Raw genomic sequence first — 26388 nt, forward strand, 5'->3', positions numbered from 1 at the left:
TTAAAATCGCTAAGTCATTAATCTCTCTGGACATCGTCACAGGCATTAAGCCGGACTCTCCTGTTACCTGTTCGCTCGATGAGTTCTCTCTTTTAGATCTTATCTCACTGGATAAAATACTTTTTAAAGTTACCTCAGGATCTCCCAATGGCCCTGCACCCCCGCTGACCCTTCTCAAAGTCATCGAGGCCATTCATCCGGTCATCCTGGATGTCCTTAACTCCTCCATCACCTCTAGCTCGGTCCCAGCCCAGTGGAAATGGGCGAAGGTTAAGGCCCTTCTAAAGAAGCCTACCTTAGACCAGAACAACTTGGCCAATTTTCGCCCTATCTCCCTTCTCCCCTAGATGAGCAAGCTGTTGGAGAAGCACATCAACAACATCTTAGTAGATTATTTGGAATCTAATAATCTGCTATGTGCCTCCCAGACAGGATTCCGCCCCCAACATGGAACCGAAACTGCTCTATTAGCAGTAACGGAAGAAACAAGATCTGTGCTGGACCGGGGGGGGAAAGCAGCCATTATATTATTAGATCTCAGCGCTGCGTTTGACACGGTTACCCATGCCACATTATTACATCGTCTAGCGGGCATGGGCGTGTCGGGCGCGGCCCTGGAAAGGCTGACTTCCTTCCTGGACGAGTGCCTCTTCCAGGTGTTTGAGGGCGAAGCAGTATCCTCGAAACAACCACTGAGCTGTGGGGTTCCTCAGGGCTCGGCCCTGAGCCCCACGCTCTTTAATGTCTCAATGAGTCCTCTAGCAGGGATAGTCCATCCCTTTGGTGTGCATATTGTCACCTGATGATACCCAACTTGTGGTCTCCTTGGATCACACGGAGGGATCATCCAACACCTTGGGCCCCTGTCTAGAGGCTGTAGCCAAGTGGATGTACTCTTCGTGTCTCAGACTCAATGGGGAGAAGACTAAGATTATGCTGCTGGGCAATCCTGCACCGACTACTCTGGTTTCCATCTGGCCGGCTGTCTTGGTTCCCCTCCCTCTCCTAAACCCCATATCAAGAGCCTAGGAGTCTGGCTCGATAAAGCACTAGATTTCTCTGTGCAGGCCACCAAAACGGCCTCCACCTGTGTCGGACTAATGAGAATGCTCCGGAAGATACTCCCACTGCTTCCTTTCCAGGCGAGGAGTATCATGGTTCAGGCCTTGATACTCTTCCGCCTGGATTATGGAAACGCGTTATATCTAGGAGCTCCGACAGCATTAACCAACAGACTCCAGGTCACACAGAACTGTGCTGCCCGACTTTTGTTTAACATCCCTCGTTGGCAGTCACCAAGGAAGGCCCTGAAAGAACTCCACTGGCTCCCAATAGCTGCTAGAACACAATTCAAGGCCATGTGCATTGTGCACAAAGCCTTGCACAAACAGGCCCAGCCATTTTGCTTCCTTTGGTGGTACCCTACACTCCATCAAGAACTCTCCGCTCTAGTGTCTTGCATCTAGCCACCACGCCTAAAATCAATAAAGCTCGCTGGGGAGGCCGGGCTTTCTCACATTTGGCGGCGAAGATGTGGAATTCCCTCCCGCCGAATCTCCGGGAGATCAGCAACCGGATGGCTTTCAGGAAAGCGTTGAAAACACACTTGTTTGTCAAAGCGTGTTAACTACCTATGCTCTCGCCACAGTATGTACGCGCTATATAAATATAATTTTTCATTTCATTGCTTGGTGTAAGCTGGTTAGTAGGTGTGCTACTACTGTTATTGGCAACGCTACCAGGAGCAATGGGTGGTGAAATCTGCAGTTATTCATTTACAAATTAAGCACTGGAAGAGAGGCCCCTGATTCTCCCATAGCTCACAGATATTCATTGGCTTGACCTTCTTCCCTTGCACCACAGGGGCAGCAGATGCCTTCATTACGCCCTGGGCTTCAGTCATTTGTTGCAAGAATTAATTGCAGTGAGTTGTGACGCCATTGAGTGTGCAAACTGAACCTGAAAGAGTGATCACAGCGCAGCTGATGCAAATAAAGGAATAAGGAGACATTTACGCAGTATCTTTAGCTCTTGCTCTGCTGGAGTGGCAGTATTTCTACGAAGAAGGAATACCTCTGCCAGTGACAGCAGACTCACCCACGGCCGGCTTTGAAAGTTATTTACTCCATCTTTTTCAATCGGTTGTTTTTAACAGATTAAAAAATGGTTTATGGGCATGTGTTTCATATCAGAGAACAGTATATACATTTTACGTTTATTCCACATAACGGCAGATGATCTATTTCATGAGGAGGATTAGTTTGAGGGTTCAAAGGACATAGATTTGGGGGACGGTTGATTTCTGTCGACGTAAAACAGAGAAATACATATCCGCTACCATATCTCATGAGTTCTGTGGCCTTATATCTCAACCCCTCGGTCACTTGCAGTATGCCCAAGATGGAATGCACATTTAACCCACCGAGGATATCTGTGGACACAATGACGCACACGAGTGAAGGTTATGATTATGTCACTAAAACGTAGAGACGACGATACCAGCAATTTTCTACAACGTATGTAATGAATGTAGTTATAGATTTTGTGTATAGTAACGTTTTTTTTCTTTTTTCTTATTAGATAGTTTTTACAGATACGTCATCCCTTTAATTCCAAATTCCAAACATTGCTAAAGGTAATATACATTTTTGGGGGAATGTAGGGGCATATTATGAAAAACAGCGTTAAAATTATCGTCGTTTAGCGGCAGGATACTGCCGCTAAAGTGGTGATAAGGGGCTTGATAATATGCCCTTGTGAATTCCCATAGAAGCTCAGGTTCTGGTGTGAACCTGGTAAAAAATAAAACAAGCATTGGTAATGAAATGGGGTCGGTGGTGGAAAGTAGAAAGTAGTCTGTGCAGTAAAGGGGCCAATAGCCGTGGAAAGACACAATTGGAGACATGTCCATCATAAGGAGGGACTAACAAACCTACAACCAATCTGGAGGCAGCATTTGAGACACAATCCAATGTAAATTATGGGTGGAGAGTGGGCGGAGCTTCCACAAAGCTTCCACACTATAGTGTATACTGCATGTCTCAATGAGACAGCGCCAGCGCTACCTAGGCGATCCCTACAAATGACACTATCCCGGAGTTCTTTTGTTTCATTTCCTGTGAGGTGTGGGTACACATTTTTAGGAAATTTTTAACCAGAATAATTGGGATAATGGTGTTGAAGTTTGTGCTGTGATGCACAGATGGGATATTACTATTGACAAGGTCCTCTTGGCTTTGCATGCTAGTGCTGGGGGGCAGGCCCATGGACCTGATGGTGTGCCGATAGATACTTCGAAATTTCTTACTGAATTATGGGGGCCTATTCTTACAAGAGTGTTCAATGTAGCTGTTGTCGACACAATCCCACCCTCATGGGGTACTTCTATTATTGGACAAATCTACAAAAAGCGCCTCAACCAGACCCTAAAAACGGCCATCCAAATAGGGGTGGACGGAATTTGCGTAATCGCTTTACGCAAATCTCTGCTAAACGGTAAAAAATCTCCGCAAACACGCAGAAATTCCGCGAACACGGGGAATTGCTTGTTTGCGATGCTTTTTTACTGTTCGCAATTGCTGTTCGCGTGCTCGGGGGGAAATATCTCACGGACACACATTTCAGAACGCGAACAAGCAAAAAAATGCGCGAAGTCGCAGAACGCAGACTTTTGGCCAATTTAGCGAAATTACCCAAACTCCGCAAATTTCATGAGCGGAACGGAAATAAACGCCCAGGCCTACATCCTAATTCACTCCTGGACTCCTCGGTGATAGTGATGAGTAGGATCCTTCTAAGAAGGCTGGAGGAATCTTTACAAGAATACTCTATTTTATCATAATCCGAGTTTGGCTTCAGAAAGGGCCTTGGAACCACTGAGCAATGTGTCCTGCTGATAGGGAAATACACTAGAGCCAAACAATGCGCTCTTTATCTTTGCTTTGCAGACTTAAGTCGTGCCTTTGATTTAGTTGACCATGCCATTGTTTGGTTATCATTGATTTCCCTTGGTGCTTTCAAGCCAATTATAGGTTCCTTCGCATGCCTCTATAAGAATGTATCCAGTAAAAATATTTTTGGCGCACATGGTGAATGTTCAACCCACTTTTAAATTGGGGCAAGGCATTCATCAAGGTTTGTGTCTTGCCCCCTTACTGTTTTCTCTTTTTATTAATAGAGTGAATAACTTTCTGCTTTCTTCGCAAACTGATGCTCCCTGTGCTGCTGTGCATTCTATTCCAGGGTTGTTAAATGCTGACAACGCTGTTTTGTTGTCTAGGACCCAGGTTGTTCTGAAGAAATTGGTGAGTGTCATTGGGCAGTTTATGTCTTCTATAAAAATGTCGATGAAGAAATCTAAAACTTTTACAATTATTTGTGGGCAAAAACCCCCAAAATACAGAACTTGTTTTATTGACAATACCTCAATTGCTGATTTAAATTCTTTTTGCTATTTGGGGTTGTTGTTCACGGGTAATGGTTCTGGAGCCCCACAGATACTTGGGGGCAGATTTACAAGCCCCTTGCAACACTTCTGTGCAGCAGTTGCGTAATTTTTGTGACGCAGCGGCGGTGTAAAAAATCTACATAGATGCATCATGTTGTAAAGCCCTGCATCACATTATACCTGCGCCAGGTATATTGTATGAGGTGTAGGCGTTTCCACATAGGAAAGCCTTGTGGAAGTGAGGCAGTGAAATTTACAAGATTTCACTGTATCACGTCTGGGAAGCCACTGTGTCAAAACCTTACGCCTGCTTGAAACATGCGTAAAGAGTGATGCAGTGAAGTGGGAATAGGCCTCAAAATGCATTGCTGGAGTTGCATTGTGCTTGTGACACGACTCCAGCAATGCATAACTTTTGCCCCAAAGATACATCAGAATATCTGACGCTCTGTCAATTCTTGCACCATGGTGCGCTGTATTGTAAATATGTAGCATCCATGCTGGTACTAAGGTTTCTTAGGGTGGCACAGGGAAAGTGACGCATCTCTACAGATGCGCCACTTTCATGTAAATCCTCCCTTTCATGCCAAAGCCAAAATGAGTAGAAATGCTGATGAGATTTTTAGGCTCTCATCTAAGTTAGGTAGGCGACCCATTAGAGAAAAGGTGGATATATTTAATGCTAGAGGGGTGGCTTCTGCTACTTATGGGGTTGTTCTTTGGTATTTTGCTCCCAGTGCAGCATTGCAAATCAAGGAAAATAGTTTCTTTAGATAATTACTTTGCCCTCGTGTTTCTGCCTCAAATGTTATTGCACATTAGCAGGTTAACATACAGTACTTGGAGAATATCCTTTTGGTACTACCTCTGCTAGAATGTTTTTCTCTATGGGCATCTTTACCAAATCAATTATCAATCAATCAATCAATCAATCATAGCATTTGTATAGCGCACTACTCACCCGGAGGGTCTCAAGGCGCTTGGGGGAAGGGGGTCTGCTATTGCTCGAACAATTATCCTAGATTGTCTAAATCTGGATAACGTTTCACGTATCCCATGGCTTGCATATATTAATTCCTCCTTCAGTAGATTGTTTTATTTGTCCATATGGTCGTCTCCCAATCAAGTGTTCACTCACTAAGAATAACTCACTAAGAATACTATCAAATTAACCTATTTACAGCATTGATGGGAACGGCGAATGGACATTGAAATGATAAAATGTACGGGCGTCTTTTACATGTTACTTGATCGAGAGGAGGGTTCCAAAAATTACTTATCTTGTGTCACTAATCTGCAGCACCATATTGTTTTGACAAGACTCACATTTCGTTTCATGCATCACATACCAAATATGAAGTCCTGTCCTTCAGCCCCTTAGCCCATGTGATGGTCGAAGTAAACGAAGCATGTTGCACTTTCCGTTGTTTTGTAACTTTTTCTAAGCTAGAGGCATTTTTATCTTAAACCTCTTTGGCCTCATTTATGAGAAGTGACGCATCGCTGCGTGAAAGCAGCGATGCGTCACTTCTCAGTGCGCACTCCTTGCGACATACCTTATTCGTCATATTTACTGTATGACGCATCATGTTGCAAGGAGTTACAGATACGTCAGTATTTCTGACGTATCTGTATGGCGCAAAAGTGACGCATTGCTGGAGTGTGTCACAAAAGTGAAGCAACTCCAGCAATGTATCCTTTCACATGGGGAAAGCCCCATGTGAAAGGGCTTGCGTTAGTCTTACGCCTGCTGTGAGGCAGGGGCAAGATTTTGACGCAACGGCGTCCTAGAAGTGATGCAGTGAAATCTCATAGATTTCACTGCATCACTTCTACGAGGCTTTTTGCGAGGGAACGCCCCCCCCTGTATACATTATACCTGACGCAGGTATAATGTAGCGCAGGGGTTTACAAAGTGACGCATCTGCTTAGATGCATCACTTTGTAAATAGTGCGCAACAGGAGGCATGTTTTACGCCGCCGATGCGTCACACAAAGTGACGCATCGGAAGCGCAAAACTGACGCAACGCCTCATAAATGAGGCCCCTTCTTTTTTCCCAGAATATTAGGGCACGATTATGAGTTTGACACAATTGTGTCGGCTCTCCTCCAGCACAGCTGTGCCAAACCTACGCAAGGAACGCCCGCCGTAATAGGAGTTGAATGAGTACAACTCATAATACATCTCTTCCTATGACAGTGCCTGGCAAACTGGCACTGCACTTGGAACGGCCAAAAAGTTCAAGCACGGCATGGATGAGGACGTCCATGCCATTCTGGACTTTGTGGGAATATAGACAGGGGAGCATATGCTGTGCCCCCATGAATGTATCACCATGGAGAGGTGGACATGGAGGCTCTGTAGGGCCCCCTTTTTCTCTCACCACAAGCCTTTTCATGGCGGGGCTTTTCTATGAAATGGCTTGCCGTGCAGGAACTCGTAATATGCTGAGTGGGACTGCACCAGTCCTCGCTCTTTATATGGTCTTATGGAGCAACTGTGCCACTGCCAGTCAATCAATCAATCAAAGCATTTGTATAGAGCGCTACTCACCCGGAGGGTCTCAAGGCGCTTGGGGAGGGGGGGTCCGCTACTCCTCGAACAGCCAGGTCTTGAGCTGCTTCCTGAAGGCGAGGTGGTCCTGGGTCAGGCGGAGGTGGGTCGGGAGGGAGTTCCAGGTCTTGGCGGCGAGGCAGGAGAAGGACCTTCCCCCTGTGGTGGCTCTTCAGATGCGGGGGACGGTGGCGAGGGCGTGGCCGGTCGATCGAAGCTGGCGTTTGGGAGCGTAGAAGTTGAGGCGGCTGTTGAGGTAACCTGGGCCTTGGTTGTGCAGGGCTTTGTGTGCGTGGGTGAGGAGACGGAAGGTGATTCTCTTGTTGACTGGGAGCCAGTGCAGGTCTCTCATGTGTCCAGAGATGTGGTTGCGACGGGGGATGTCCAGGATGAGTCGTGCTGAGGCGTTCTGGATCCGCTGGATCAGGGAACAACTGTTCCCTGGAGCAGCCGACGGTCCGCCACCGATGCGAACGTGAATGTTGTAACAGCTGCGCCACCATGAGTCTGGTGGTCAGAAGACCGCCAGACTCCTAATCAGCCCCTTTGATCTTATAATGTCACCTTGATGTTTTTGCTTGCATTAAATTATACCTTTGTAGGTTTTAATGTTGCTCTTTTTATCCTAAAGGCCATTAATTTGAGAAAAGTGTCATGTATTAGTTGACACCCTGATTTTAGAATTTTGTAATGATTATATAGCGATGATTGACTGTTTATTTTGTGATTCTTGGATACGTCAAACCTTTGTCTTAATTATCATGTCTGTTATTTGGACATGGTTTATTACTGTTCTTGTCATATGTTTTATGTACTTGTGATGCTGTTTTGAACTAGCCGAATAAAGATCATGAATCAAATCATCAAATTGTTTTTATTTCACAGCAGTGTACCACTTAAATACCATGTGGTGACTTGTTGACAAGTTGCTCCTGGGGATCACTGACAAAGGGCTTAACTTCACACTTGCCTTATGCCTATGGCTCATTTGTGAATTGCTGTTTGTCTCAACCCAACCTTGAATCAAATGGCCCCACCTACTCAATAGCTGCAATTAAGTAGGACTCCTTTCTTTGCATCCACATGTTTCATTAGAATCTCCCCAAAACCGAACTTCTGACAGTCTTTAGTGTTTTACCTAATACGAGATTTTTGGTTAGCTTGAGGATTATTATTCATAATATTCCCCCACTTTTAGGTGCACTTGTTTAATGCAGGGCCGTGATTGAATCACACCCATACCTGTGTTTGACTGCAGAGGTATACAGTCCCTCTCAGCCACCTGCATGTCTAGCTTGTGAACAGATCCCTAGCCTCTAACCCGTACCACCTCTATGTAGCTACACATACTGCTTGCTGTGCTACAATCATTCATGCATGTCATGTGCACATGCACTTAGCCCACCTCTGCAGTCCTGCTCCCAGCACTTTCGGCATCACGTTGCCACTATTTGGCCACCACAGTGCTAAGACCTCCTGCTTTGGAACCTCTCAAATAATTTCTGCCACATTCACCTTCCAAGTTGTGCTGCTATAGACCGCATCCGTTCAATTTATTGGAGCACCTCTCCAGTAATCACCCAAAACAACGCTCTCCCATCCACAACTAGACCACACCAACCAACGCTCTTCTCATGCATCAGTCTGTGTGCCTTAATGGAGGAAGCACAATTTCTTCAAACCTCCATGTGTTTAGGCAAAAGAAATGCAAGTAAAGCATTTCTTGTTCCAGGTCCTGAGCTCTGAAACAGTCGTACTATAGTCATGAGGAATCTTACAACCCTGTGTGAGCTATTTTTCACAGTTGTATTGACCCCCTCCTCCTGTTTCTTGGTCTTCCCTTTCACTGATTACCACTTTCAGTAGGAGAATGAGTACTCTATGGGGCACATGCATCAAAGGAAATTGCATTCGCAAATGGTGCAAATCGCAAAATTCGGCCGTTTGCGAATGCAATTCCCATTTTTGGGAGGCATTAACATTTTTGTAATTTTCGCAATTTAAGAAATTGCAAAATTGCGATTTCTTAAATTGCAATTGCATTTAAGGAATCTCAAATTGAGATTCCTTAAATGCAATGCATCAAACTCTAAAAATTTGCGAAATCGCAAATAAGGGGAGCAAATTACCATGCAGTTGACCTTCATGGTAATTTGCGAAAACTTTGAAAAATGCACTAAAGTGCATTTTTCAAAGTTCCATGTTACACACACACATGCCCTTAGGGCATGTGAGTGTGCAAAATGTACTTCTAAGCAGATTTCAGGGGTGCAACAGGGTGTCCTTTGGACACCCCTGCACCCTTGAAATTGCATTCTTAATTTGCGAATTTCTAATGGTGAATTGCAAATTAAGAATATCTTTCCATTCATTCATATGGGCCTCTAGGCCCATAGGAATGGATGGGGAGGTATTCCTTAATTGCGATTCTCAATTAGAGAATCGCAATTAAGGAATTTTAAGAAATCTCTATTTTTATAGCGATTTCTTGATGCATTGCAGTTTGCAATTCCTTAATTGCGATTCCTTATTTTTCGCAATTAAGGAATCGCAAAATGCAATATTGATGCATGTGCCCTTTAATACATTTCAATCCTACTCATCTCTGATACATGCACATGAGTTTATAACAAAATTATGAGGAATTCATAATAATAGTGAAGCATTATTGTTCAACTGCAAGTCATTTTGTGGTCACAAGCAAGCATAGAAAAAGTTACGGACTTGAAAAAGAGACCAATGCCTCCGGCTGATTTATTTATAGTTTATTTCCAATTAGGTAATATCAAGAAATGTTACATCAATTAGCGAAAGAGAAATAGAGCACATTTGCATTAAAATCTATCATAAATAGCATACATGGTTGACTTGCCTGTCTATCTTCAGAAGAAGAACCATCCTAAAAAAATAGATCATGCATATTTCATTAACCTTAGCATATAAGATAAACTATCTATAAACAAATAAATACCTACTGGATACTCCTAAAAGGCACCTAGTATATGTAAAACGCAGAGCTTTTTTCTTGGAATGGTAGAAATTGCTTAATTAAATCAGATTTAATTTTTGATTATTTCGCTTGGCAGAAATAATTTCTAACACCAATTGAAGTTTGCCAGCCATTGCACAAAAGAAAGTACCACTGGCAATTTTCAAAATTGAAGAATTATTGAATGTGCAATGCACATGGAAATTATTAAGAATTTACATCCTGCTCTTTTGCCTGTGAAATTAGGTAAATTCTAATTAGGTAAATTCTAAAGTCAAATAACTGAATCCAAACTAAGCTGTTTTGAATTAAGTGTTGCATTATCCAAAGCCATATTCATCAATGAACAACCAGTTACATTCCCATGTAAAAATAAAAATATCCCTATAAGCAGGACCTGCTGGCATAAAAATTGTATGAAAAAAAACAAAAGGTAAAAAATATTGGGATTGTTGGATATAAGGTGGGTCTCTCCATTTATATTACAAACATCCAATACAGATATATCAGCTCTTTCCAAACACCACCTCAAGGAAATGTTTCTAAAAAAACATATTTTTGTTTAGCACCTAGTGATCGCCCTCCCAACGAAGCTCTCTGGAAATCAACCCTTCCTTTGTGTTGCTTCTAAAAGGCAATTTTCAATCATTACCCTTAGATCAAAATCCAACCCATATTGAAGGTGCCATGTAGTAGAGAAGGTGCCAACCTTAAGAGAAGAAGAGCACCCATTGCCTGTCAAGCACTGGGCTACCTAAAACATCAAAAATCACCAAAACCTTTACTGAGCATATCAATAAACGCGTAAGGAAAGCATCAATAAATCAATCCCGAGAAAAGAATCCATCTGTAAATCAGGTATACCCACAGCACCTAATGCTTTTGCCCAGAAATCGCTATCAAAGTGTGACATTTAGAATAATTACATGTAGCAGGGAGAGTACTTAAATCAAACATTTCAATATGTTGAAAAAGACCACCAATGTTTTTTATTTTTGAAATTCCTTTAGAATGTTATGTTATATTATGTTTTAATATGGCCGTATGTAGAGTTCACTATCACCCAGGAGGGTATTCTGGTGCTAAAGTCATAAGACTCAGGAAACGACCTTCATGTAAAATTTTCAACTTTGATTGTTGAAAGAGATAAGGTTAGGCACCAGCTGCTTTGAATTAGTTTAACATCTCCCTAAATTCTTTCCTAGCATTAGTAATGTCGGAATGAAACAAAAACTTGAATTCTTCGGGTGCCCCAAAATATTAGTTTAAAATAGCCTTTGCCAAAATTTGTTCTTTAGTCCAGTAATCAGCAAAGTTCACCAAGATGGTGTGTTAATATTTGGCCTGTGGCATTTGTTGACCTGGGGCCCTATTGGGAGGTCATCTATTTTTAAATCAAGTTCCTATTGAGTTGGATTACTCTCCCTTCTTTTCTTTTTCCTCGATCACACTCACAAAATGTAGGTTTGTTCAGCAAGAATGATTTTCCAGCTTCTCGTGTTGTAGAGAGAATCTCTTGGAATTGTAAATTCTTACTATCTCTTATTTCCAGCAAGATTCTCCCTATTGTTAGACTATGCATAGTAAGAGCAGATTGCACCCCAGTATTTCATGGAAAGGAGCCTGCACATTATTAGGAGCCGGTAAATGTGTGCAAGTCATAGCACAGTATAAAGTTTCCTGTGCTAACAATGTATCTTCAAATCTTTGCTGTCTAGATCTAATTGCCCCACAGTAGCAGCCGCCTATTTGTAACTTGTTTTGAAATCACTTCAAGTTCAAAAACAAGAAGGCAAAAAGAGACAAAAAGGCAAGAAGATCAGGCCCAGACTGGGTTGTAGTAGACCATGGCTTCGATTGCTACTTAAGTGCATTAAAGGTCCATTTGAAATCAACACTTCACTGCTGCTCATAGACACCAATAAAGAAGAATGTTTTTCTGCCCAGTGTTATACATTGGTGACATGAAAGAATGACCTATTATTGGTTTCAGATGACTAAGTGAGTACATTTGAATATAGATTTACCAATTCTAAATACCAGTTTTAAGCTGTTGTTTTCTTGATCATTGCTTTCTCCTGAGGGACACAACTCTGTCGAGTAAAACTTTTTTATGAGTTCAGAAGCATTTTTGGCCTTGCAAGGAGTGGTGCATCATAGGTAGGTCTGCACTAATAAAGCTTAACAAATATGAAAATATCCAGTCTATAGTGTTCCACTACAATGTGAGATGTACTTCACTGGCCAAAATGTGAACACAATGACACTGGAAACTCAGCAACCACCTCAGAAGTCCGCACACAAAATCCAAGCCTTAGAGGTAAAGGAAACTGCAGTGTGGCTGCTCCCCACCCCAACTCCTTGCATTAAATTTGCTTCAAGAAGCTTAGGTCCAGGTTGATTCTTCAGTGGTTCAGTATCTGCTTCATGGCTCATGTTCCAAGAGGCTTTGGTTAATGGTATTCGATGACTTAAAAGGATTTTCACTCTTTTAGAAACCTTCACAGCCCCATTTCCACTTGGCATGCTGTAATCCACTGGATGCATTCTTGAGAAATTTCAGGCTCCATCACCAACACAGAGATTTACTAATGAGCAAGCTTACTCTACTCTAAGCAACAGAGTCTAACATGATTGTAGTCAATAAAGGTCAGTAGGTCCGATTTCACTGCAACCAGCAGATTATCATCATCATCATAACTAGTACAGACCACATCATCACTGAAGTGGCAGGTGCTTGCTAGCATTCCTCAAGAAGCATAGGTAAATCTTGGCATGTGACTGCATGTACAGGGAACCATTCATATGTTACTGGAAACAGAGAAAATATACAGTTTCTTGGACCAATAAATTAGGAAGCCCCATCAACTAGCCAACTTTGACCTCTGAATATAAGCTCTCTTCTGGAAGTGGTCTTGGTTTGCTTTCAGGCTTGGCTCGGGAGAAGCGTATGGACGCATATTGAATGTTGTCATTTCTAAAGTTCGCATACATATCTTCATCTTTGGAGTCCGTTGCATTAGCACTAGAAGGTGGACTGTTTTCAGCCTTGGGACCCTACAGAGAATACAAACAAGGGCGGAAAAGAGCAGCAAGTTAATTATGGGAACAAAGATGTATAATTGGAAAGAATAATAAAGCTCTAAAACCAGAAAGTTCTCCTGACTCTTCATTTTTTTAAACAATTTTATAAATGAATAATAGTGCATCAAATTTAGTAAATATGTTGTGAAATTATTGTGCACACAATTAGACTGAATGCGTCACAATGTGTTTATCTACTGCAGTTATGACAATGATTTTTTAAAATTTTCTATGTAAATTCCGCAAGAGGCTGCTTTTTTTGTTAATTGACAGATTAGTAACCTCACTTGTTATCTATACTAATATAATAAAGAGAGAGTCCAAACCTTTGAGGCGGGTAATCTCAGGAACCACAGCACCAATCACAACACCCAATACAGCGTTGGAAAGGGCAGTTGCAGCAGAAGGACATAGGCTATGCAGACACCCACCATATACATTTAAAAGGTAAAAGAACCGTGCCAGAAAAGTAGACCCTTGTTAGTGTGTCTGCATTGTGCAGTGGGCGTGTGCAGGGTGCGTGACAAATGCTGGGGGCGTGTGGTACATTCCGCCCTTCATGCCATGTCTCATATCGTGTGCTGTGGGCGTGTGCTGGGGGCGTGGGCGTGTGCAGGGCACGGGATTACGGAAAATAAAAAGCGAGCGTTGTGCCCAATATTTCATTGTTTTTTCTTCCCAGGTTCTGAACATTCCAGCTCCGGGTGTTTTTGCCCCGCGCTCCCAGTGACGTGCACCTGCTTTACTGTATGGAGGTCAGGCATGGCGCTATTCCCAAGGGCCGGAAGGAGCGCAAACAGGGGCCATTGTGCAGGAAATGTAATCTTGCCTTAACTTCCGGTGACGCCTGAAGCGCACACTGGAGATTTTCACCCTTTGTTGCGCACAGGTCTCGCGCCACCCACATCCGGACACAAGGCCCGCCTCCACGGAAATAGCAAGAAAGGGACTATCCCTCCCCCGGGAATATGTGATGATATTCCGAAAACCAACATCCCGCATACCATTACTCCGCAATTTTTATAATGCAGGACTATTACTCTGCAAAGACATAATTTCTAAAACTTTTACAACGCATATGACTTTATCACGCATGCCATTATAACGCAAATGCATGTGTGGTATCTTCTATACTAATATAATAAAGAGAGAGCCCAAACCTTTTAGGCGGGTAATCTCAGGAACCACAACACCAAACAAAACACCCAATACAGCGTTGGAAAGGGCAGTTGCAGCAGAAGGACATAGGCTATGCAGACGCCCACCATATACATTTAAAAGGTAAAAGAACCGTGCCAGCAAAGTAGTCCCTTGTGGGCGTGTATGCGTTGTGCTGTGGGCATGTGCTGGGGGCGTGACAAATGCTGGGGGCGTGTTGAACGTTCCGCCCTTCATGCCATGTCTCATATCGTGTTCTGTGGGCGTGTGCGTGTGCGTGTGCGGGATTACGGAAAATAAAAAGCGAGCATTGTGCCCAATATTTCATTGTTCTTTCTTCCCAGGTTCTGTACATTCCAGCTCCGGTTGTGCTTGCCCCGCGCTCCCATTGACGTGCACCTGCTTTACTGTATGGAGGTCAGGCATGGTGCTACTCCCAAGGGCCGGAAGGAGCGCACACAGGGGCAATTGTGCAGGAAATGTAATCTTGCCTTAACTTCCAGGGACGCCTGAAGCGCACACTGGAGATTTTCCACTTCTGTTGCGCACAGCCCTCACGCCACGCACATCCGGACACACGGCCCGCCTCCATGGAAATAGCAAGAAAGGGAATATCCCTCCCCCGGGAATATGTGATGATATTCCGCAAACCAACATCCCGCATACCATCACTCCGCAATTTTTATAGCGCAGGACTATTACTCCGCAAAGACATCATTTCTAAAACTTTTACAACGCAAATGACTTTATCACGCATGCCATTATAACGCAAATGCAGCAACGTAGGAATCCAAGGAAAAGCACTGGAGTGGATCACCTTGTTCCTCGCCGGAAGAACCCAGAGAGTCCACCTCCCCCCGTTCCGATCCGCGGCCACCAAAGTCATCTGCGGCGTACCTCAAGGATCGTCGCTCAGCCCCATCCTCTTCAACGTCTACATGAGCCCCCTTGCAGCCATCGCACGCCAACACAACCTTAACATCATCTCATACGCCGACGACACCCAGCTGATCCTCTCCCTCACCAATGACCCGGCCAACACCAAAGCCAGCCTACATGAGGGAATGAAGGATGTCGCCGAATGGATGAAGAACAGCCGCCTGAAGCTGAGCTCAGACAAGGCGGAAGTCCTCATCCTTGGATCATCCCCCTCCTCCTGGTGGCCCCCTACCCTGGGAACCACCCCCAAGCCAACGGACCACGCACAAAACCTGGGCTTCATCCTGGACTCCGCCCTCTCAATGACCAGACAAGTCAACGCGGTATCGTCATCCTGTTTCAACACCCTGCGCATGCTCCGAAAGATCTTCCATTGGATCCCCACCGAAACCCGGAAAACGGTCACCCAGGCACTTGTCCCCAGCCGAATGGACTACGGGAACCACTGCCAAACTACAGAAAAGACTTCAACGCATACAGAACGCCTCCGCACGACTCGTCCTGGACATCCCCCGTCACAACCACATTTCTGCCCACCTGAGAGACCTGCACTGGCTCCCTGTCAGCAAGAGGATCACGTTCAGACTCCTCACCCATGCACACAAAGCTCTCCACGACCTGGGCCCCAAGTACCTAAACAACCGGCTCATTTTCTACACGCCCACCCGCCAGCTGTGATCGACCAGCCTCGCCCTCGCCACAGTACCACGCATCCGCAGAGCCACCGCCGGAGGAAGATCCTTCTCCTACCTGGCGGCCAAGACATGGAACTCCCTCCCCATCCACCTACGGCTGACCCAGGACCATCTCTCCTTCAGGAAGCAACTCAAGACCTGGCTTTTCGAGCAGTAACGGACCCCTCCCCCCCAGCGCCTTGAGACCCTTCCGGGTGAGTAGCGCGCTATACAAATTGTTATGATTGATTGATTGATTGATTTTACCTTTTAAATGTATATGGTGAGCGTCTGCATAGCCTATGTCCTTCTGCTGCGACGGCCCTTTCCAACGCTGTATTGGGTGTTGTGATTGGTGCTGTGGTTCCTGAGATTACCTGCCTCAAAGGTTTGGGCTCTCTCTTTATTATATTTATACATATATATATATATATATATATATATATATATATATATATATATATATATATATATATATATATATATATATATATATATATATATATATATATATATATATATGTATAAATATAATAAAGAGAGAGCCCAAGCCCCCATCTTCTTTAAAGCAAGCTTTATTGCTTCACAAAGCCATGGCAAACACTGCCCGACGCGTTTCGGAACACAGTTCCTTGGTCATGGGTCCAAGGAACCGTGTGTTCCGAAACGCGTCGGGCAGTGTTCGCCATACGATATACGAGAAGGTTGACTGTTTTGGATTTAAAAGGTTCACGACCTTGCCGGCAGCCCGCCACCATTAAGAGGCAGAGGATATCGCGGAAAGCGGTTTGAACATTATATAAACATCTGATGCATACAGATATGCTCTTGGAGATGATGCAAATTTGTCTCCAAAACAACTATTTCATCTTTCATAAACAGCTGTATAAACAGATCAGGGGGACGGCAATGGGTACTTGCTTTGCCCCCAGCCTGGCGGGACTCTACCTGGGCTGGTGGGAGGAGCAAGTGGTGAAAAACCTCTGCCACTATAGTGCCCACGTCGTCCTCTGGTCTCGCTATATAGACGACATTTTTTGCGTGTGGGATGGCACACTGGATGAGGCAAAGGAATTTGTAATGATCCTTAATGATAATTCACTCAACCTCACTTTCACCAGTACAATGAGTCAAAAAGAACTGGAGTTCCTTGATGTGAAATTGGAAGTGAATAATGATGAATTATGTAGTACATTGTTCCGGAAATCTACAGCAGGTAACAGCTTGTTACATGCGCATAGCTGTCATCCTCCTAACCTGATTAGAAGCATTCGGTAGGAGAACTTATTAGAGCTAAGCGCAACTGTAGTACTCCAGAAGGGTATACTATTGAAAAAAACTGTATGATCAAAAGATTTCTGGAAAGGGGATACAGCCGATCGGTAATAAAACAGGCAGAGGATCGAGTTGACTCTCTTAATAGGGAGGATCTACTGATCCCCAAAATACATGACAAAGATAAGGAACAAATAAGATTTATCACTACATATGACAGTCAGGCATGGCAGGTCCGCCGCAGTCTTACTAAATACTGGGACGTGCTAAAATTGGACAGCGACATAAAAGAAGTACTTAATGAAGAACCTGCAATAACTTATAAAAAGGCAAAATCACTAAAAGACTGTCTAACCTCTACTTTGATCAAGGAACCCAAAAAAGTCAATATGATCCAGGGGTTTTTTCCATGTCTGAAATGTAAGGCCTGCAGGCACAGCCATAATTGTAAAATACACAAACTGTCACCTGATCATGAACCGCATAAAATCAAAAAACATCTTCATTGTAATACTGATTTTGCGATTTATGCGTTACGTTGCCCTTGCAACAAATTTTATATTGGATGTACGATCAAAACAGTAAAAATGAGAATACTTGAACACCTCAGGGCAATTAAGAATTTAAATCAGCAGTATCCCATGGCAAGACATTTTACAGCAGAACACAAACAAAACCCAGATCTTCTTGAATTTATAGTAATTGACTGCATTGAGAAAAGAGAAAGGGGAGGGAACAGATGGCTGGAGCTCCGTAAACTGGAGTCAAAATACATCATCCAGTATGACACTTTACAGCCCAAAGGCCACAATGTGGGTGATGAGTTGGCAATTCATCTATACAGTTAGAAATGTTTAATTGATATGTTGAACTATGACAGTCGCCCCAATAATTTCTCCATTCCGATGGATTTTAATATTTTTAATAACTGTGACCAAACAAAATTCAGATCTACATAAGGAAGAATATCAATGTTGTTTTCTTTACTTTGCAGGGTGAAGACACTAACTTGTGAAAACATGAAGATCTATGCCCACTTGGGCAAAATAACTCAAGTATATTTTTTCACTCCCACAAAAACAGCATCATGCCCACTAGGGCAGCATTTTGTGAACTTTTCCGTAAAATAATTTTGGAAACAAACATTAACAATGTTATTTACCATAAAACAGACTATTAATTGTATATGATGCATAACATGTGGTTTCAACATGTGAATACAGTGTGTCAACAAATGGCACCCTTGCAATAATTTAATATTCATTTTGTTTAATATTAGCAACATTGTAACAGCGGAAGTATTTTGTTTATGTTGTTTGGTCACATGCACGGAAAAAATAAGTGTTTGTATCACTTTAAAAGGAATGGTTTTGGAACAGACCTGGACCCGTGAGCAAGAAGTCGGCTGACTTCGAAACGCGTTGGGTAGTATTCCTTGTGCCTAAATAAACCCTTCTGCACAACATTTGGGCTTCGACTCTGGTTCTTTACTAATGCGAAGACTTCCAGGATGTGATTGAATATATACATATATTTCCAGGCTGATTTCAGACCCATCCCCAGGACCCAAAGTATTTATAATAAGGGCCCATCCCCAGGACCCAACGTATTTACAATAAGGGAGGTGTGCCGTATTGGGGAGGACGGTTGTGGGGCACTGGGGCCTGGCCATCTTAAATTGTGTACCTCCATGGCATGACTCTCTACTGGGACTGTGGGGGAGACTGAAGGCACCCACAATCCCTGCATGCTCCCCACCTCCCGTAGGAGCGGGCATTTCTTTCACACACAGGAAGCTGATGGAAAGGCAGCTCCCTGGGTGTGAAAGCAATTCTGCTCCGCTTCCAGCAAGCAAGAGAATTATAAATGCACTTGCCTGCTGGAGGCAGAGCATTTTCTGTGGCTTGGCCAGAGCACAGCTGCTGCCAAGCCACAGCAAACAACTCTGTCTCTGGGTGGGCACCCTGGGACAAAGCAGGAGCAGGCCCTGGGTGGGTGGCGGGTCCCCAGGGCCATGTATTGCTTTCTTGGATTTTGCCCCAGGGGCTACGGGGGAGGTCCTTACGGCCCTCTATTTAATCAAATTAAAGTGGAGGGCCCTTGGGCTGTGGGTGGTTGGGTCTGAGAGCCCCCATTTATCAATAAACAAACTCCAGGGAAGTGGTGGTCCCCAATGCATTAAAAAGTCCTAGGAGGGGGCATGTGTGCACCCTCCCTTTTTTTAAAATGACCCAGGCTCTACAGAAGCTTAATTGTTTTTGCCCTGTTTTGCCCTGACAGGGTACCTCTGCGACACCCCAAGAGGCCTAGGGTGTCAGGGCATTCCACCCTGCCCCCTTTTTTAATGTTTTATTTTAGACGAGCACCAAGAAGGCTGCCAACACTTCCTAGTTTGAAGTGTTGGCAGCCAATCAGATTTGTGCACAGGGACTGTTGGAACCCTTTGAGGATCTGCATCCCTGTATATAAAAATTGGGATTTTCCTTAATATTTCCTAAACTACTTAATGGTTTTAAATCAATGTACAAATGTACAAAAAGTGGGCTTTTTGGACCAAAAGCTACCTTTCTGCCCAATTTTTTTTTCTTGGTCCTTGGTTGACGGATCACTCCAAAACTTTCCAATCACAATAAGAATCCCTAGGGAAACTTTTTTGTCAGATTTTGCGAAGATTCATCAAACTACACCAAAGATATAAGAAAGTCAAAAAATGCTTTTCAACTGGAAACACACACACAGGCCTGCATGTTCTCAGGTAACACTCACCTTGGTCTGTGTAAGCCTTACAACAATCTGCTGGGGCTCAAAAAAATTCCAAACTGCTGCACACAACTGCAATGACCTCATGAAGGTTCCTGTATGACATCATAGCATTATCTAATATAGCCTCCTTTAGTGGTAAGGACTTCACAAACTCATTTAATGTAGTACGTTAATCTGTTTAAATCTTATGGTGGCTGTGCATAACCTCATTTAATAGTAAGTTGTTTTATATGTACCCTTTCCTATCACACTTTTTATAAGCTGTGTAAGTAACAGGAGTTTCTTTTATCCAATTTAGGACCACTTTATAAGTGCCCTCTTGCTAACTCTGTCCCCCAGAACCAATATCGAGAGCATCAGTAATTCTGGGGAGGGTGCTGCTGGGGTGTGTTGCTGGGAATTATACATGGGAAGATCAGGGTCCTTGAGAATTGAAAATTAAATCAGTAATTCTCGTCATATTTTTCCAGGTGATTCCCCATTTCCTCATGTAAATTTTTGCCGAGAGTACATAAAACTATGCACATGTAGGTCTAGTATTAAGATGTACATGTCGGAGATCAACAGGTAGTAGTTTGAAAATAGAGAATATGAACAAGGAACTGGATGATTTTTCTCTTAGGGCATGTAGGACTTTTTCAAGATTGTGGCGTTTTCTTGTTCCTGCGCCATGTCTTTCATGGTACTCATGAACAGAAAAAAACAGCATCTCATGGCCCACACTGAGGGGCATATTACCAAGCACGGCGTTAACATTATCACCGCTTTAGCGGCAGACAACGGCCACTAAAGCGGTGATAATAGTCTTGATAATACGCCGTAGAGAATTCCCATAGAAGCCCATGTTCACACCAGAACATGGGCTTCTATGGGAATGCACAAGGGCATATTATCTAGCCCATAATTGCCCCTTTAGCGGCAGTTTTCTGCCTCTAAAGCGGCGATAATGTTAACGCCGTTTTTTTATAATATGCCCACGAGTGTCTTCAGAGTTCTGATACTGTTTCGATAGAAGCTCTGTGGTGGATAACTTGCCAGAAAGGGATTCCGCACAGAGAAACCAACTGGAGCTCTGGTGTTAAAAACTAATCAGTGCAGCAACCCCTAAAAGTGGTGTTGAGACCAAAGTAACATTGCCCTCAATTCAGAGGTGTACTGGTGTGGGAGCAGAACCATACCCCACATTCACGTCATGCCAAAGTTTAGATTACCCAAAAATTACCTCAAATGGTTCTCCCACAAGTTGGTCTTGCACTAAAAAGTACTTATTTAGCAGAGTAACTAGGACTACACAATATTTGAATTCTAGATCAAAGAAAGGTTAAAAGGTTTTATTACAAAAAAATTAAAAATCAACGGAATAAATGCCACATACTCTCAAAAGCAAAGTAATACAGAGTAGTCCAAATCTAAAAAAAATATAAGTCTCAAGTGAGCAGAAAAAAAATCAAAAGGGAATAAAAGCAGCATCCATAAGTAGAAAGGGAAACTCTTCAAAATGGCTGTCTTACCCCAAACACCAAGGGAATCATATACACAATAGTTGTGTAAAAAATTAGAGAAATAGCAGAATCATCATTCACATAAATGAATAAGACTAGCTCCTATAACGGAACTACACCCAAATGGACTTATAATTGCTATAGTTAGCAGCACTAGGAAGTTAATTCAACAGAAAAACTCATTACATCAGTTTGTCTTTGCTCTGCAGAGCTTAAGGAGAGAGGAGGTGCACAGGGGCAGGAGATGGAAGAGGTGAATACAGGAGTGAATGACAAAACAGCATCCTTTTGATCCAATATGTCATTTTCTCAACTGCTTCTGTGCTCATGACGGCTCCCGGACGTCATGAGTCACAGTAGGCGTGTGCTCATGACGGCTGGGAACCGTCTGAACATAGCCGCTCAGCCCACGCGCAATTAATTCCCCGCTTGTGCGGGTGAATTAATTAGTGGGCGGAGTTCGGACGGCTCCTGGCCCTCATGAGCACACGCCTACTGTGCCTCATGACGGCCGGGAGCTATCATGAGCACCGCGGCGCCAGGCCCATCCCGGCCCCCTGCGCCGCCATGAAATTTGTGCCCAGACGAAGTGGTTAAATATGTGGGACAACTAAATTACATTATTTATCATTTTAAATTTGTTTCAACCGTAATCATGTGAGTTCAGCAGGTTTAATCGGAATCCAACATAAAAATTATTATTCATTGTTATAATTTATTCATTAAATTATTAACCCAGGGAAATGCTGCGACACTGGTCTAGTAGAGGATATACTGTCGTTAACTTGAGGTTGAGAAAGATTAGTCCCTCCAGATGAGATGACGGGTTTGTTAGCAATTGTAAAATCAAACTGAACCAAGCCATGGTAAGAAAGGTCACTTGAAACGCCCCATCCAGAGGAAACAAGTCTTCAATTTCAACCAATTTCAGTTGGTTCCACAAAACACTTCCGTGACTTCCATGACTGAGCCAGAAGGACCTCTTAACAGTAAACAAATCAAGCCAATCTGATTCTCCACACAGAGTTTGTCTGTGTCGGGTTCTGGTCAGGAATTAAGCACGAGAGTAATCTTTCAAGTGGGGGAACTAGACTTGGGTGTCCATGGTGAAACTGTCATTTGTGGCAGGAGAGATGAGACAAAAACAGACACCTCTCAGTGGTTGCAATCTTGATTTAATTGACTGAAGGGCATATATTTTCAAGGGCATTATCGCTGCTTTAGCAGGACTTTTTCCTGTGAAAGCGGTGATAATATTATCGCCCTATTAGCAAGCTGTGGCTAACAACAGTTAGCGACAGCTTTTAAGCAATAGCGACCGGTTTGGGGCTGGCTTTGCACGTCAGCGATATTTATCGCTAATGACATGCAAAGTGGGCGTTCCCAACCTGTTAGCGACTGAAAGTAGTCACTAACACAGCTATCGCCTATTAGCAAGGCAAGCGAAGCGATAAAAACATTTGCGCTAAGCGCGAATATCGCCAAAACCTAACGCCTGCTGAGACCACTTCTTAACCTGGATACCAATGGGAGATGGATATTCAGGCTAAGACCCTATTGGCGATAAAGCCTGAATATCGCTGGATTTCCAGAGATATTCACGCATTGAGACGCTATCGCCGGATATTTTATCGCTTTTGAGATAAACGTTGCTAATAGCACGTTTATCTCCGCGATAATATCTGGCGATGTGCGGCGATACTAAAAAATGCGCTAAGCTTGTAGTGTAGTTCCTATTTTCCCAATAGGCCCTGCGCATTGGAATAACATAAACAGTAGTATGGACGTAGAAGTGCGGATCTTCCAGGTCTCTACTGACTATGCTAAACTTAATTGGGTTTGTTACCAACTAGCTCAGAGGTCACTGGAAACTTTCTTGACTGAATAGGAAGTGATCAGCTTCCCTGGTACAGACAAGAAGGGATTCAGTTTTCCAACAATCGCATAAACATGACAACTTTGCTCCTTAGAATAAGAGTCAATCTCTAGAGTCGTGTGAAACAATAGACAGTTATTTTACTCAGTCAGTTTTGTGCAGATTACTTTCACCAATAGAGAGACGGCGTTTTCAATAAAAAGGTATTATTTATTGAACAGTCTTTCTTCTCATACAAGAGAAATGAATTGCCACAATTGCAAGACTAGTGATTATAAAAAGTGTGTACAGTAAAATGAGGATTGCGATATAATACTGTAAAAGCATTGATATGGTTTCTTAGCCATACAATGGTTTAAAATGAATAAAACATATATACATTCATATATACATTAGGCTAACGTACTCAACTGGTGCTTCTAACTACGCCTACCCCAGTGTACCTGACCTAAGCCTAATACTTGGGAGGGAGTAAGTAAGTAGCAGTTTTAGTTAAGTTGGTTTTGCCAAGGTTTGCTTCAAGAATTCTCTCTAAGGGTTTAGTCAACACCATACCTCTGGAATAGAATATTGGAGGTCTTTTATCTCCTTCCAGGACTCGATATCCCAGTCACTCGCAAGAGTGGGCTGGAAACGCCGGAGCTGGATTTTCTCGGCAGGAGAAAAGACAGCGTCTCTCTCAGCGCGTCGAGGAAGAGCAGGGGCAGCGTCCGTGGGCAGCTTGCATCTGCTGGGCTCTGAAGGGGACAGCTGTTCTGCTCCTATGTTCACCACACCATCGTTCGCTGATGTTGTTGAGGCAGCTGTAGCATCAGTATCAGCGTGGCAGCGTTAACTTCAGCGTTTGCTTAAGGAAACGTTGGTAATATTTATACCTGAAAGGTGCCTTGTTTGATGTACGTTTTTGGACATAAGACGTCAATAAAGATGTCACTAGGAAGTGATCGTCTCTCAGTGCTCATTAGAGTTCTATTACTAATCAAAACATAGCAAGCGGGGCTTTCCCAGGTTGCTGAGTTTTTATCTTGTTGAAGAACTCAGAGTGTGATCTAGGAATCTTAGATAGTGGCTTTTGCTGTGTCATTTGCTCTAATGAGCTGCAGAGGAAGCTGCAGAGGAAGAGATTCTGAAATGTGGCTCTGATCGTGTGAGGCCAGAGACAAGTTTCTGAAATATTACTCTTGATCGTTTATGCCATTATAGGGGAATAAATGGATTATAGCCGTATAGGGGCATAAGGTCACAGTATTGATCGGGGTCCTAGATTAGAACGCGACAAGCTCATTTAGCGATAAATATCGATATTTGTTGCTAATATGCCCCTTGGTTCTTTGCCTAGCATGGCAAAATGCCAGCCTATTAGCTCTCCAGTAAGTAGAGCAGGCCTGCTGCATATGCTCACCCACATGAAATTCTTCAGAATGACTCCAGTATTGGGCGCAGACATATTGAGACCCAATCACAAATGATAATTTGCACATGTAGATTTGCTTGTGCGTAAACTTACTACTACACCTTGTAGTAACTTTACATTTTGGTGCCATTCACCATTTCATAGTAAATGTTTTCTTCAAGTTGCAAAATTGCTTGTCTCAACACCCATAAGGGGATTGAGTCAGTTAGAAATGGATCTACAAGTGTAAAGTTACTAATAGAAACTTTTTTGCATGTAGAGATTTGTAATTGGCACTTCAGCAAAGATCTCCAACTGGTAATGTATGAGAACAGAAATAATGCTTAATAATTATTTTAAAAGAATGAAACCTATATTAATGGAAAATAAACATGGAAATAAATTCAAATATTTTATTATTTATATAAAACTACAAACAATTGCAACTCATGTACTCATTAAATTACATATTTAATGAATAATTAAGACATTCAATAATTATTATTATTTCAAATATTTTTAAAGCATCTCACCCTCGCTATCATTTTTACATTTAATTATTATTCTTTTTAAGCTTAATAAAACATTTTTGTTTACCTAATTTCAATACATTCTAATATAATATTATTTTATTAAAGTTGCACTGGATTATGTTTAATCAACAAGTTAAATATACATTTTTTTTTTATTCAAATGGAGCCTCCAGCACTAATCACATATTTATATACAGACACACATATATTTATGGGGAAACAACCTTAACAACGAAGTTTTTATCACTACTTACCTGAACAACGACTCCTGAACCACGACTTTCCTTAAGCGCTACTTTTCTTACCACAACTTTCCTAAACCACGAGTCCCTCCCCTCCCCTCTGCTCCGTCAAGTCAAGTCAAGTCAAGTCAAAACATTTATATAGCGCACTACATACCCAGAGGGTTTCAAGGCGCTTAGGAAGGGGAGGTGGATTATTTGTCAAATATCCATGTTTTAAGCTGCTTTCTGAACGCTAGGTGATTCTGGGTGAGGCGAAGGTAAGCGGGGAGTGAGTTCCAAGTTTTGGCAGCCAGGTATGAGAAGGATCTGCCTCCCATGGTGGTCTTGTTGATGCGAGGTACAGTGGCGAAGGCTTGGCTGGAAGAGCGGAGTTGGCGGGAGGGGGTGTAGAAGGACAGTCGAGAGTTGAGGCAATCTGGTCCGATGTCGTAGAGTGATTTGTGTGCGTGGGTGAGCAGTCGGAAAGTGATCCTCTTATTGACGGGTAGCCAGTGGAGGTCTTTAAGGTGACCGGAGATGTGTTCGTTGCGTGGGATGTCTAATATGAGCCTGGCTGAGGCGTTTTGGATTCGTTGTAGTTTCTTCTGGAGTTTCGCGGTGGTACCTGCGTAGAGGGTGTTTCCGTAGTCCAGTCGGCTCGTGACTAGAGCGTGGGTGACTGTTTTCCTTGTTTCGGGGGGGATCCAGCGAAATGTTTTTCTGAGCATGCGAAGAATGTTAAAGCAGGAAGAGGATACGGCGCTGACTTGTCTGTTCATTGAGAGTAAAGAATCCAGGATGACGCCAAGGTTCCGTGCGTGGTCTGTCGGGATGGGTGCATTTCCGAGGGCTTCCGGCCACCAGGAGTCGTCCCATGCAGAGGGGGATTTACCTAAGATGAGGACTTCTGTTTTGTCTGAGTTCAGTTTCAGACGGCTTTGTTTCATCTATTCGGCGACTTCTTTCATTCCTTCGT

The 26388-nt window shown here is 43.2% G+C and overlaps 1 protein-coding gene across 1 annotated transcript in view; it reads right to left on the minus strand.

Annotated features, from left to right (window-relative positions):
- Window positions 1–9768: 9768 nt before the first annotated feature.
- Window positions 9769–26388, minus strand: part of LOC147701131 (myeloid cell surface antigen CD33-like) — a 574774-nt gene continuing 558154 nt past the window's right edge. Inside the window, exon 7 of the mRNA XM_086929902.1 lies at window positions 9769–13048. Coding sequence (XP_086786028.1) covers window positions 12860–13048 — 189 coding nt within the window. The 3' untranslated portion in view covers window positions 9769–12859. The remainder of the gene's footprint in view (window positions 13049–26388) is intronic.

This window comes from Lissotriton vulgaris, chromosome 7, assembly GCF_964263255.1.
Source record: "Lissotriton vulgaris chromosome 7, aLisVul1.2, whole genome shotgun sequence".
Taxonomy (NCBI): domain Eukaryota; kingdom Metazoa; phylum Chordata; class Amphibia; order Caudata; family Salamandridae; genus Lissotriton; species Lissotriton vulgaris.